General features: G+C 41.2%; 1 protein-coding gene across 10 annotated transcripts in view; it reads right to left on the reverse strand.

The window, feature by feature from the left end:
- Positions 1–10,219, reverse strand: part of ANKRD42 (ankyrin repeat domain 42) — a 187,395-nt gene extending 177,176 nt beyond the window's left edge. For 8 of the 10 annotated variants that reach the window (XR_637595.4, XR_004177427.1, XM_031653071.1 and 5 more), the window contains exons 1-2: positions 9,206–10,217; positions 5,370–5,536 (exon numbers count right to left, since the gene is read on the reverse strand). Coding sequence is in view for 8 of the 10 variants with exons in the window: in XM_031653071.1 (XP_031508931.1) it covers positions 5,370–5,536; positions 9,206–9,263 (225 nt within the window). In the remaining 2 variants the exon portion in view is untranslated. Of the gene's footprint in view, positions 1–5,369; positions 5,537–9,205 lie in introns of all 10 variants that reach the window. The other 2 variants (XM_021926370.2, XM_031653073.1) reach the window with 2 other exon arrangements.
- Positions 10,220–11,655: the final 1,436 nt, after the last annotated feature.

Below are 11,655 nucleotides of genomic sequence, written 5' to 3' on the forward strand. Positions count from 1 at the left end.
CTAGTGATTCTAAAAAACAAATAATTTAAAAAAAAAAAAAGAGAGAAGTCAAATGTATCTTTCAAGATTTTTAAAAATTAATCTAAATCTCAATATAATACAGTACTTAAAGGTCTGTACCACATACAGTGTTACTGTCTTTGTATAATCAAGTTTGTATATTCTACCACCTTTCTTTTTAAAAGAATTGATCATATCATTGGGATACATTGTCATAGAAGTCATAATCATATTATTTGATAAAAAGGCTTATCAAGTAAATATCATTTGCCTATCACAGAGACTAATGACAATAAAATATAAAAAAACCTCAATCTCAATAATTATCATAGTAAGTCATTCATTTATTCAACAATATTTATGGAAAGACTATTATGTGAATTGTTCAGGTACTAGAAAATAAAGCCACTGTCAACATTCATGTACTGGTTTTACATTTGTCTTGGGTGATTATGTAGAAGTGAGACTGCTAGGACATAAAATAAGTATATATTTAACTTTATTGTAAAAACTCCAAACTGTTTTCTAACATGGCTGTACCTCTTTACATTCCCACTAGCAATGTATGAGAGTTCCAGTTTCTTGATATCCTTGTAAACACTTTATATTGTCATTTTTTTCAGGTTTTGTTTTTTCTGCTATTCCTACAGGGATGCACTGGCATCTCATTGTGGTTTTAATTTGCATTTGCCTAATGGCTAATGATGTTGAACATCTTTTCGTATGTTTAATTGCCATCCATATGTACTCTTTGAGAAAGTGTCAATTGAAGTCTTTTGCCCATTAAAATTTCTTTCTCTTATGCTGAGTTCTGAGAGTTCCTTGTATAATCTGGTTACAAGTTCTTAGGTACATGATTTGCAAAGGTTTTCTTCTCTATTTTCTCTATAAGTTTTATAAGTTTTACATTTATCTACAATCTGTTTTGAGTAAATTTTTGCATACGATACCAAGTATGGCTCAAGTTTCATTTTCTTTATTTTTTTAATTTTAGATTCAGATGGTACATGTGCCAAGTTCGTTCATTTCAAGGATATATTGCATGATGCTGAGGTTTGGGCTTCTATTGAACCCATCTCCCAAATAGTGAGCGACCAGGTTACCAAACAGGTAGTTTTTCAACCCTTGCCTCCTTTCGTATCTACTTTTGGAATCCCCATTGTCTATTGTTCCCATCTCTTTGTCCATGTGTACCAAATATTTAGGTCCCACATATAAGTGAAAATATGTGGTTTTTGGTTTTCCTTTTTTGTGTTAATTCACTTAGGATAAAAGGTCCATTTTCTTACATATGAATATGTGTAACTGTGCCAACATCATTTAATGAAAATATATCTGCTCTCCACTGAATTACATTTGCATCTTTGTTAAAAATCAATTGACCGGTCAGGCGCAGTGGTTCATGTCTGTAATCTCAGCATTTTGAGAGGCTGTGGCAGGTGGATCATTTAAGGTCAGGAGTTCAAGACCACCCTGGCCAACATGGTGAAACCATGTCTCTACTAAAAATACAAAAATTAGACAGGCATGGCGGCAGGCACCTGTAGTACCAGCTACTCAGAAGGCTGAGGCAGGAGAATCACTTGAACCCAGGAGGCAGAGGTTGCAGTGAGCCGAGATCATGCCACTGTACTCCAGCCTGGGCAATAGAACCAGATTCTATCTCGAAAAGAGAAAAGAGAGAATAGAGAAGAGAACCGAACCAGATGGAAATCTGGAGTTGAACAGTATATCTGAAATGAAAAGTTTACTATGGGCTCAAGAGCAGATTTCATCTGAAAAAAACTGAAGTCCAATAAAGCATAGTTTTCACCAATTGTTAATTTAGTGATTATTTCTCGCAACCAATATATAAATACCAAAAATCTTAAGAAAATTCAGAAAGGATAAAAAACTGTAAAGGTGTTAATGTAGTGCTCAAGTAAAGATTTAGGGCCAGGCGCGGTGGCTCACGCCTATAATCCTAGCACTTTGGGAGGCCGAGGCAGGTGGATCACAAGGTCAGGAGTTTGAGACGAGTCTGGCCAACATAGTGAAACTCCGTCTCTACTACAAATACAAAAATTAGCCGGGTGTGGTGGCACGTGCCTGCAGTCCCAGCTATTCAGGAAGCTGAGGCAGAAGAATCATCTGAACCCAGGAGGCAGAGGTTGCAGTGAGCAAAGACAGCAACAGAGCAAGACTCCCTCTCAAAAAAAAAAAAAATTTAGGAGATGACCTTTAAGTGGGAATAGAGGAAAGCACTAAAATCTTTGGTTTCTGTTTATGTTTGATAAAATCCAACAAACAGGCTGGGGCATGGTGGCTCACACCTGTAATCCCAGCATTTTGGGATGCCAAGGCGGGTGGATCACTTGAGGTCAGGAGTTAGAGACCAGCCTGGCCAACGTGGTGAAACCCCATCTCTACCAAAACTACAAGAAATTAGACAGGCATGGTGGCACATGCACCTGTACTCCCAGCTACATGTTAGGCTGAGGTGGAAGAGTTGCTTGAACCTGGGAGGCAGAAGTTGCAGTGAGCTGAGATCATACCACTGCACTCCAGCCTGGGAAACAGAGCGAGACCCTATCTGGAAAAAAAAAAAAAAAAAAATCCAACCAACATTTATTGAACATCTGCTGGGCACTGTGCTAGACACTAAAAATATGAACAAATAAATTTAATTCAACAAATTCAGCAACATGAGAAACATTTATTGTGAACCTATGATGTGACTCCTATAATATGCTAGACACCACGCTAGGTATTGTGGAAAAAAAGACGAATAAGACTCAAATGGTATCTTCAAAGAGCTCAAAATCTAACAGAGAATAAAATTTAAAGTGATACACTTTTAAAATTTATAAGATTTAGAGGTAGCAGTAAGGAGTCAGTAACCAGTTGGGAGATATTGAGGGCAAAAACAGAAAGCTTTAACCAAGTGGATACTGACTGACCTGGATTTCAACCAGGTAACCAGTGAGAAGAGATAAGACAGGCAGATAAAACAGCATGTGCATACTGCCCAAAGTAATTTACAGATTCAATGCTATTCCCATCAAGCTACCATTAACTTTCTTCACAGAATTAGAAAGTACTTTAAATTTCGTATGGAACCAAAAAAGAGCCCATAGAGCTAAGGCAATCCTAAGCAAAAAGAACAAAGCTGGAGGTATGATGCTACCTGACTTCAAACTATACTACAAGGCTACAGTAACCAAAACAGCATGGTACTAGTACCAAAACAGATAAATAGACCAATGGAACAGAACAGAGTGCTCAGAAATAACACCACACATCTACAACCACCTGATCTTCGACAAACAGGACAAAAGCAAGCAACAGGGGAAGGATTTCCTATTTAATAAATGGTGCTGGGAAAACTGGCTAGCCATATGCAGAAAACTGAAACTGTATCCCTTTCTTAAGCCTTATACAAAAATTAACTCAAGATGGATTAAAGACTTAAAAGTAACACCTAAAACCATAAAAGCCTTAGAAGAAAAACTAGGCAATACCATTCAGGACATAGCCATGGGCAAAGACATCATGACTAAAACACCAAAAGTAATTGCAACAAAAGCCAACATTGACAAATAGGATTTAATTAAACTAAAGAGCTTCTGCACAGCAAAAGAAACTATCATCAGAGTGAACAGGCAACCTACAGAATGGGAGAAAATTTGTGCAATCCATCCATCTGACAAAGGGCTAATATCCAGAATGCACAAGGAACTTAAATTTACAAGAAAAAAACAAACCACTGCAGCCAACAAACATATGAAAAAAAGCTCATCACTGGTCATTACAGAAATGCAAATCAAAACTACAATGAGATACCAGCTCATACCAGTTAGAATGACAATCATTAAAAAGTCAGGGAACAACAGATAATGGAGAGGATGTGGAGAAATAGGAATGCTTTTACACTGTTGGTGGGAGTGTAAATTAGTTCAACCATTGTGGAAGACAGTGTGGCAATTCCTCAAGGATCTAGAACTAGAAATACCATTTGACGCAGCCATCCCATTACTGGGTATACACCCAAAGGATTATAAATCATGCTGCTATAAAGACACATGCTGGGCCGGGCGCGGTGGCTCAAGCCTGTAATCCCAGCACTTTGGGAGGCCGAGACGGGCGGATCACGAGGTCAGGAGATCGAGACCATCCTGGCTAACACGGTGAAACCCCGTCTCTACTAAAAAGTACAAAAAAATCTAGCCGGGTGAGGTGGCGAGCGCCTGTAGTCCCAGCTACTCGGGAGGCTGAGCCAGGAGAATGGCGTAAACCCGGGAGCGGAGCTTGCAGTGAGCAGAGATCCGGCCACCGCACTCTAGCCTGGGTGACAGAGCGAGACTCCGTCTCAAAAAAAAAAAAAAAAAAGACACATGCACACATAAAAAAATAAAATTAATTAAATCTAAGGACAGAGCCCAATGTTCAGATTTGCATTAAAATACTCACTAAGCAGTTTGTACTAGCTAAAAATTGAAACCAAATAAATATCCAACAATCCAAAAAGATAAATTCTGATACCAGTCTAAGAATAGAAAAACAACATGGCTGAAGGAAATGAACTAGAGTACATACATGCAACCACATGGCTAAAACTCAAAAACATATTGTTGAACAAAAAAAGCAAGCTAAAGAATAATACACATAATGTGGTATCATTTATATAATGTATAATGTCATTCAAAACAATGATATAATCATATGTAATAACAGCATAAAACATAGATGGGAATAATAAACACCAAAATCAGGGTAATAGTTATCTCTGGAGTTGGAAGCAGAGGAATGGCACCTGAGAGGGGTACTTAGGGACTTCAAATGTACCTGCAACATTCTATTTCTTTTCTAAAATCTGACGCTACTAAAGCAAAAATGTTAGAATATGTATTCATTATATTATCCACTCCAAGTTATCCTCTATGCTTGCCTCTGGAACCCAGTCACCATATTGTAAGGAAGTACAAACCAGCTCACATGTAGAGTCGTCACAAACAGGCCCACAGGAATGAAGTTTAAGGTGCCTAATCCATAACCAGCATCAACCACCAGAGACATCTTGAGTGAACAAGCCTTCAGAAGAATCTAGCCCCAGCTTTTTAATATTCCAGCTGAAGCCCCAGATATCATGGAGCAGAGACAAGCTTACGTTTGTTCACGAGTATAACTAAATCATTATTTTATTACGCTAAATTTTGGGATAATTTGTTATAAAGTCCTAGCAAAGTGGAATACCCAAATATTAAATGACTATGACTGAAAAGAAAATATATGCAGTACCTACCAGAAGGTCTCAACCCTGTTTGCTAAATTTACAAAACTGTTATTGCTATAAACTTAACCTCGGTTTAGTGGTATGTATAGTTCCTTACCTCCAAACTTCCAGAATGTGCTGCCCAATGTAAAGGGGTAAACTTATGGAGAACATCAACTTCATTAATGCTGGCTCCATGTTCCACTATTTCTGAAAGCTGCTTTACATCTCCAGCTCGTACTGCGTCATGTATGCTGCCAAAATGCACCTTCTTCCTGGAACCTACTGAAAAATCAAATTATTTACAATGTACTACAAAACTGTGAAAGAGAAAAAAAGACTAAAACAGTGATCTAACAGAAAGCACAAAATTACTTTGGTTTTCCAAATAATTTACTACAAAGACGTTTGTCATTAATATCTTAAACAGACTTCTGGTTTCAACACTGACATGTAAAAAGCATGGAAGTTGACATTCCCATCCTCATAGGGAAAAGTGAATAAACAGAAAATGAACAACTTTTCTTGGACCCATCAGAGAACTGAGGTCTCAGGGCAAACTGCTACCCCAAATCTGGAGAGACAAATACAGAAAAATATAGTCCTAGAGCAGAAGCACTGGAGTCATAAAGTGATAGAAGCACTTACGTGGTATTTTGATGACTTGCCAGAGGTTGAGTACGTACTGGTCAAAGAATGAGAAACTTCTAGGGGTCACACTCTTACTTAGGGAGCCACTACACTTTCATAGATTTTACCTTCACAAACCTCACCAGGTTACCATGGTGAAAAGCCAGGAACTCACGTATTTGGCAGTGAGAAGGAGAAAGTAACCATTTTGAAATATGCCTAATGTGTTCTCCATAACAAAGGCCTCCCTAGTGAAAAAGACTTCACCAGGGCCTCCTCTCATACATGCAGATATATTTTATCAACATCTTTCTTACATTTCTAATTTATGTCTTACACTATGAAAGGAATGGCAGGCTACAATTTTTAATTCATATACTGTTACTGCTTCATATTTTATAATTTAATTAATAAGCATTGTGAACCAGAGGCAATAAAGGTATCTAAGCATGAACAGACAGCTATTAGAGAAGGATGAAGGAGTAAGCAGTTCAACTGCAGCATTCTGTAAATAAAACAGGCATGATTCCTGACCTGAAGCTGATTTGAAAACAGCTCACCAACACTTCTGGCAAATGATCTGTGCAACCTTGTACTACTATTTATCTATGTACCTGTCCTCTCTCCACAATCAAAGTATTAATTTCTTAAGGGCAAAAATCATATTTTACACTGGAATTATATCTTACTTTTATTACATCTTTTTATATACTCTAATTATATCTTTGCTCTTAGCAAAATGCTATAAATGTACTCAAAAAGCCTTTCTGAACATCTACCGTGAGTCAAGCACATCATAGAAAATGGACATAGATTTAATACTTTTTTTTCCACCAACACATTAAAATCTATTTGGATAAATACATAAAGAAAACAAAAACCTGACAGCAATGTCCTCAGAGAGTACAGGTAAAATTAAGGAGAAACAAAACAAGTCATACAGGAGGAAACATTCGAGCAAGACCTTGAGGAACAATTAAGATATATGGCAAATGGGAACAAGAGCTTATGTAAGGTGTGCACACAGACACATACACACACACACCCCTTTAATAAACATTCAATGATGTTAATCCCTAGGCCAGAACTTCATTCTTCTCCTTTAAACTAGCACAGCTAGACCTACAAGTGATGTTCTATCCACTCTACTTATTTTACACAGACACTCCTCTAATCCATCTTATACAGACCAACTATCCTGATCACTTCATGCCCCTACTCTAAACTGCTACTGGTTGGCCACTGCTAGTCTACAAAACAAAACCCAGACTCTCAGTATGACCTCTATGGCCTCCCATAATTTGGCTCCATCTAATTTTATGGCCTTTTTTCTCACCACATTCCATCCCAATTTATTCACTCATCCACCCATCCATCTACTCAACATAAGTTTGGTATCTACCATAAGAATAAAAAGATGAAGACACCCTCAAGGAACTCACAGATTAGTAGAGAAAATACAAACACAAAATACAAAATAATGTGGTAAAAGCAATGATGGAAATACTCATAGGAACTTGTGGAAGCACAGATGACTTCAAACTCAGCTAGGGTAGGAGGGAAGGGGAACAGAGAAGGATTCCCGGGGAAAGTAACATCTAAGATAGAATCTTCAAAGATTAACAGGAGTTTGCCAAGGAAAGTGGGAGCAGTGAAAGGCATTCTAAACAGCATGAACTGTCAAGAAATCTCACACACACATACACACACACACACACACACAAATCCTATTACTAAAGTATTAAGGGGAAATATTGCCTAGAACTAGACAAGATACAGACAATGGTGAAACTTATTTTTAAAAACTTGGACTTGAGCAGACAGTGGAGAATCACTGAGGAATTTTAAACAGAAGAATTATAATGATTGAGAGTTGTAAGGCTGAGTTTACAAGGCCAAATTCAGGGAAGAGAATTTATTGAATGGGGAGCAAAAAGGCAAAACTAGAGAGTAGGTTGATTGGTCCGGCACGGTGGCTCACGCCTGTAATCCCATGAGGTCAAGAGATGAGACCATCCTGGCTAACACAGTGAAACCCGTCTCTACTAAAAATACAAAAAATTAGCCGGGCATGGTGGCGGGCGCCTGTTGTCCCAGCTACTCGGGAGGCTGAGGCAGGAGAATGGCGTGAACTTGGGAGGTGGAACTTGCAGTGAGCTGAGATCGCATCACTGCACTCCAGCCTGGGGGACAGAGCGAGACTCTGCCTCAAAAAAAAAAAAAAAGAGTAGGTAGATCATGTAAGAATACACTTTACAATAGTCTAGACCAGAAAAAATGAGATCCTGAACAGTGGGAAAAGAAAAGCAGACAGATTCAACAAATATTAATAAAATTAGAATGAACTAAACTAGAATGGATTCAGTGGGTGAAATAAGAGAAAAGTAGTGAGATAACTCCAAGATGTCTGGCTTTGTCATCTGAGTGCTGTGGTGCCATTAGTTGAGACAGCAAACACTGAAGGACAGAGAGGATATATAGATACAAAATTACAATTTGGACATGCTGTTCTTGAGGTACCCAAGGAAGATTTCCAGAAGGGAGACACATGTATACATCTGCAGCTCCGAGGAGAGATACAGAATTCAGGTCTCAGTGTTACGAGTGTCTCTGCATTAGAATGTTTTTTCTGACACCCATACTCACCCGCTACTGGAATCAGTGGCATTCTACCATCCTTTATAACACTCACCTTACTTGTCATTATTTGCTCAGTATTTATCTTCCTCACTAGAAGGTAAAGAATGTGCCTTGTCTTCTTTACTGATAGTTCGTTAACACAGAGCACAAAGTAGGCACGCAGTAAATATTTACTGGATGGTTGAATGAGTAACAGATTTGAGGGCCATCAGTAGGACTGAAGTCACAGTAAATGACAAGAAGAAGAGAACCAATGATGGCATCATCAAGGGGGGAAAGCTGCATTTAAGAGGGCAGAAGAAAAGAAAACGGCAAAGGAAAGGGTCACTCAATAGAGTGAAAGAAGAAAACTAAGTAAGTACTAATTTGTCGTCTCCACAGGGTCAAATGCTTCAGGAAAGCCAAGGAAGAACTTAAAAGAGTCCATAAGACTGAACAAGAGTTGATGTTAAGCTGGGCAAGAAGACTCGGAGGACTGGTGTGGATGGAAAAAAGGAAAGAAAGCTGAAATAATACAGAACAGGGGAAAGTTGACAGCTTTGGTATCTCCAAAAACAAATTAGAAAGGGAAACGGGGAGCGACACCTGAGAAAAGGCAATGCCAGAAAGGGCTAAGACTGTTGCACGCTTAAGTAAGAAAAGGAATGTGGCAGAGATGAGGGCCAACGACATAGTCTGACTCACAGGGGTTTGCAGTCTCCCTAGAGGAAGTGGAGGGGCCTGAATTAGCCACCCCGGGCATGATGCAACACCTCCGACTCTGGGGAGTAGTTGAGTCCAGGCCCCTGATGCTGCCGCGGTCTTCACTTGCTCTCACCCACGAGCCACGGCAGGGGCAGCGGCCCTCTTCTCCGTCGTCACTAGGACGGGGCCCAAGGTCCTCTCTTGCTCTCTCCCAGAAGCTGCAGCAGAAACCTTCGTCTTCACTTTCTCTCTCCCAAACGCCACTGAGGCGGCAGCTGGCGTCTTCACTGCCGCTCACACCGGAGGAGTCGCTGGCTGCGTAGCCGCAGTCTTCACTTACTCCCTCCCAAGAACTACCGAGGCTGTGGCCGCCATCGACACTCCCTCCCTCCCAGGAGCCACTGAGGCGGCGACTGCGATCGTCACTGACTCTATACCCGAAGTCACTAGTTCGCGGGTCCCGGACGTCACTGACTCCCTCCCAAGTATCACTTAGGCGGAGGCCTCGGTCTTCTCTGGTAGTTCCCCTGGAGTCGGCAGTTTGGTGGCCTCCAACTTCACTAAAATTCACGTCGCTGCTGCAGAAGTTGCGGTCTCCCCTAACTCTCTCCCAAGAGCTTCTGTGACTGCAGCCACTATCCCCCCTAACTCTCTCCCCAGAGACGCTGCGGCAGTGGCCGAGGTTTTCACTGACCCTTCTCAAGTCACTGCGGGACAAGCCGGCGTCTCCACTTAGGCTTCCCGCAGCGACCCTGGAGCGGCGGTCACCCTCTTCACGTTTTCTTTCCCCGTCGTCGCTAACTCTTTCCCTTGACTCGGCGCTGGAATGGCCGTGTAGGCCGTTTATCCTCCACACGTGGTGGCTAGTGCGGCGGCCGCCGTCTTCGTCTGCTACTCCCTGAGAGTCGCTGTGGCGGCGGCCGCCTTCGGCTGGTACTTTCTCGGAGCTGCTTTCCAGCCTCCCGACTCCAGTCACTTGGCTGGAGAGGCAGCAAGGCCGTCGCCTTGGAAACGAGTACACTTCCGACGTGCTGAGGTCATTTCCCGTTCCTCACGGCTCACGCCATTTCCGGTTTCCTTTCCCTCAGCTGTTTCTTGGCTTTTCGTCTGGACGAATCGGGTGGTGGTGTGAACTGGTTTTCGGTAAAATTCGGCTCGGCCTCTCACGAGCCTATCTAGGTCCGTCTCTGGAGTGGCCTGTCATCGATCGCGCCCTCCATCGCTGAGCGACACAAGTGGAACCTCCCAGGACTGCATTCTGCGTAGGTGACCTGTGTGGCGCGGACCGGGCGGGGCCTTTTTGTCCTTGAGCAAACCTAGTATACTTTCTCAGTGGTGGTTGGAAGGAAATTTGTTACCCTGTCATTTCGCAAGTATGGAAAAAGACCTAAAGGAGAATTTAGCGGCTGCAGCCGCTGTTTTTATTGAGTACTTTACTAGCGCCAACTCTTAAATAATCGCTTGTTAGATGTTACCCCTATTTTATAGGTCAAGAGACTCAATATGTCGGTACGTCGGTAAGGCCAGGCAGCAGGTAAGTTGTAAAACCAGTATAAAAACACAGGTCATTAGTCAAAAGACTGCTTCAGGTCTCCTGGCTCCAAATCCGAGGTTCCTTTCACTGTAGCATGTTTACTGCTCCAATATTTCTCTACAACCCTATTGCTTAACAACAGGAATGAATTGTTTCATCATTTGTTGGAAACATATGGGTCACGTTTTGTACCAGCAGCAGAAAATACAGAAATTAGTAAGAATTCTCTGCCCACCAGAGGCATCACCAACCCAGATTCCCCTCTCGGCCCAGTTTTTCCACCCTTATTGCCTTCTCCCTTCTGGAATAACGAACTGGTCCTAGAAACATACCATACTTTTTAATATCTCTGTGCCTTGTCATGTGCTGTTCGTCTTACCAGGAAACTACCCTGCCTTTCCCCCAGTTTTTGTCTGTGAACACAGTTGGGGAATTCTCCTGATCCTACCTCTACTCTCTTGAGGTACAGTAAATTGTCTTTGACTTCCATCACCTTTTGTAATATTACTAATTGCCATTTATTGAGTTCCTATGATCTGCCTGGTACTGATCTAAGTGCTTTATATTAGTTTTCTTGTTCATTTTTTTATACCAACATAAATGAGTTTGACTCAATTCTTATTATAACCTGCCAAAATAAGTATTCCTCTTCCTTTTTACAGAGAGAGAAACAAGGAACAAAAAAGTTAATTGCCTGAGGATACACTGCTAGTGTTGCGGGACAAATGAGAGACGGGAGAGGCCGAACAGAGTTCAGGAGAGCTCTTTATTATTAAGGTGATCACTGGCTCAGTCGGACTAGGGTCCAGAAAGACTGAGTCCGGAACAAAGGGATCAGTTACCTTTTAAGCAGTTTGTGGCGGGAGTTTCGTGCTGCAGGAAGCCTGCTTGCAGAAGCAAGAACAAAGGCAGATAA

This window comes from Papio anubis, chromosome 12 (assembly GCF_008728515.1).
Source record: "Papio anubis isolate 15944 chromosome 12, Panubis1.0, whole genome shotgun sequence".
Lineage (NCBI taxonomy): Eukaryota > Metazoa > Chordata > Mammalia > Primates > Cercopithecidae > Papio > Papio anubis.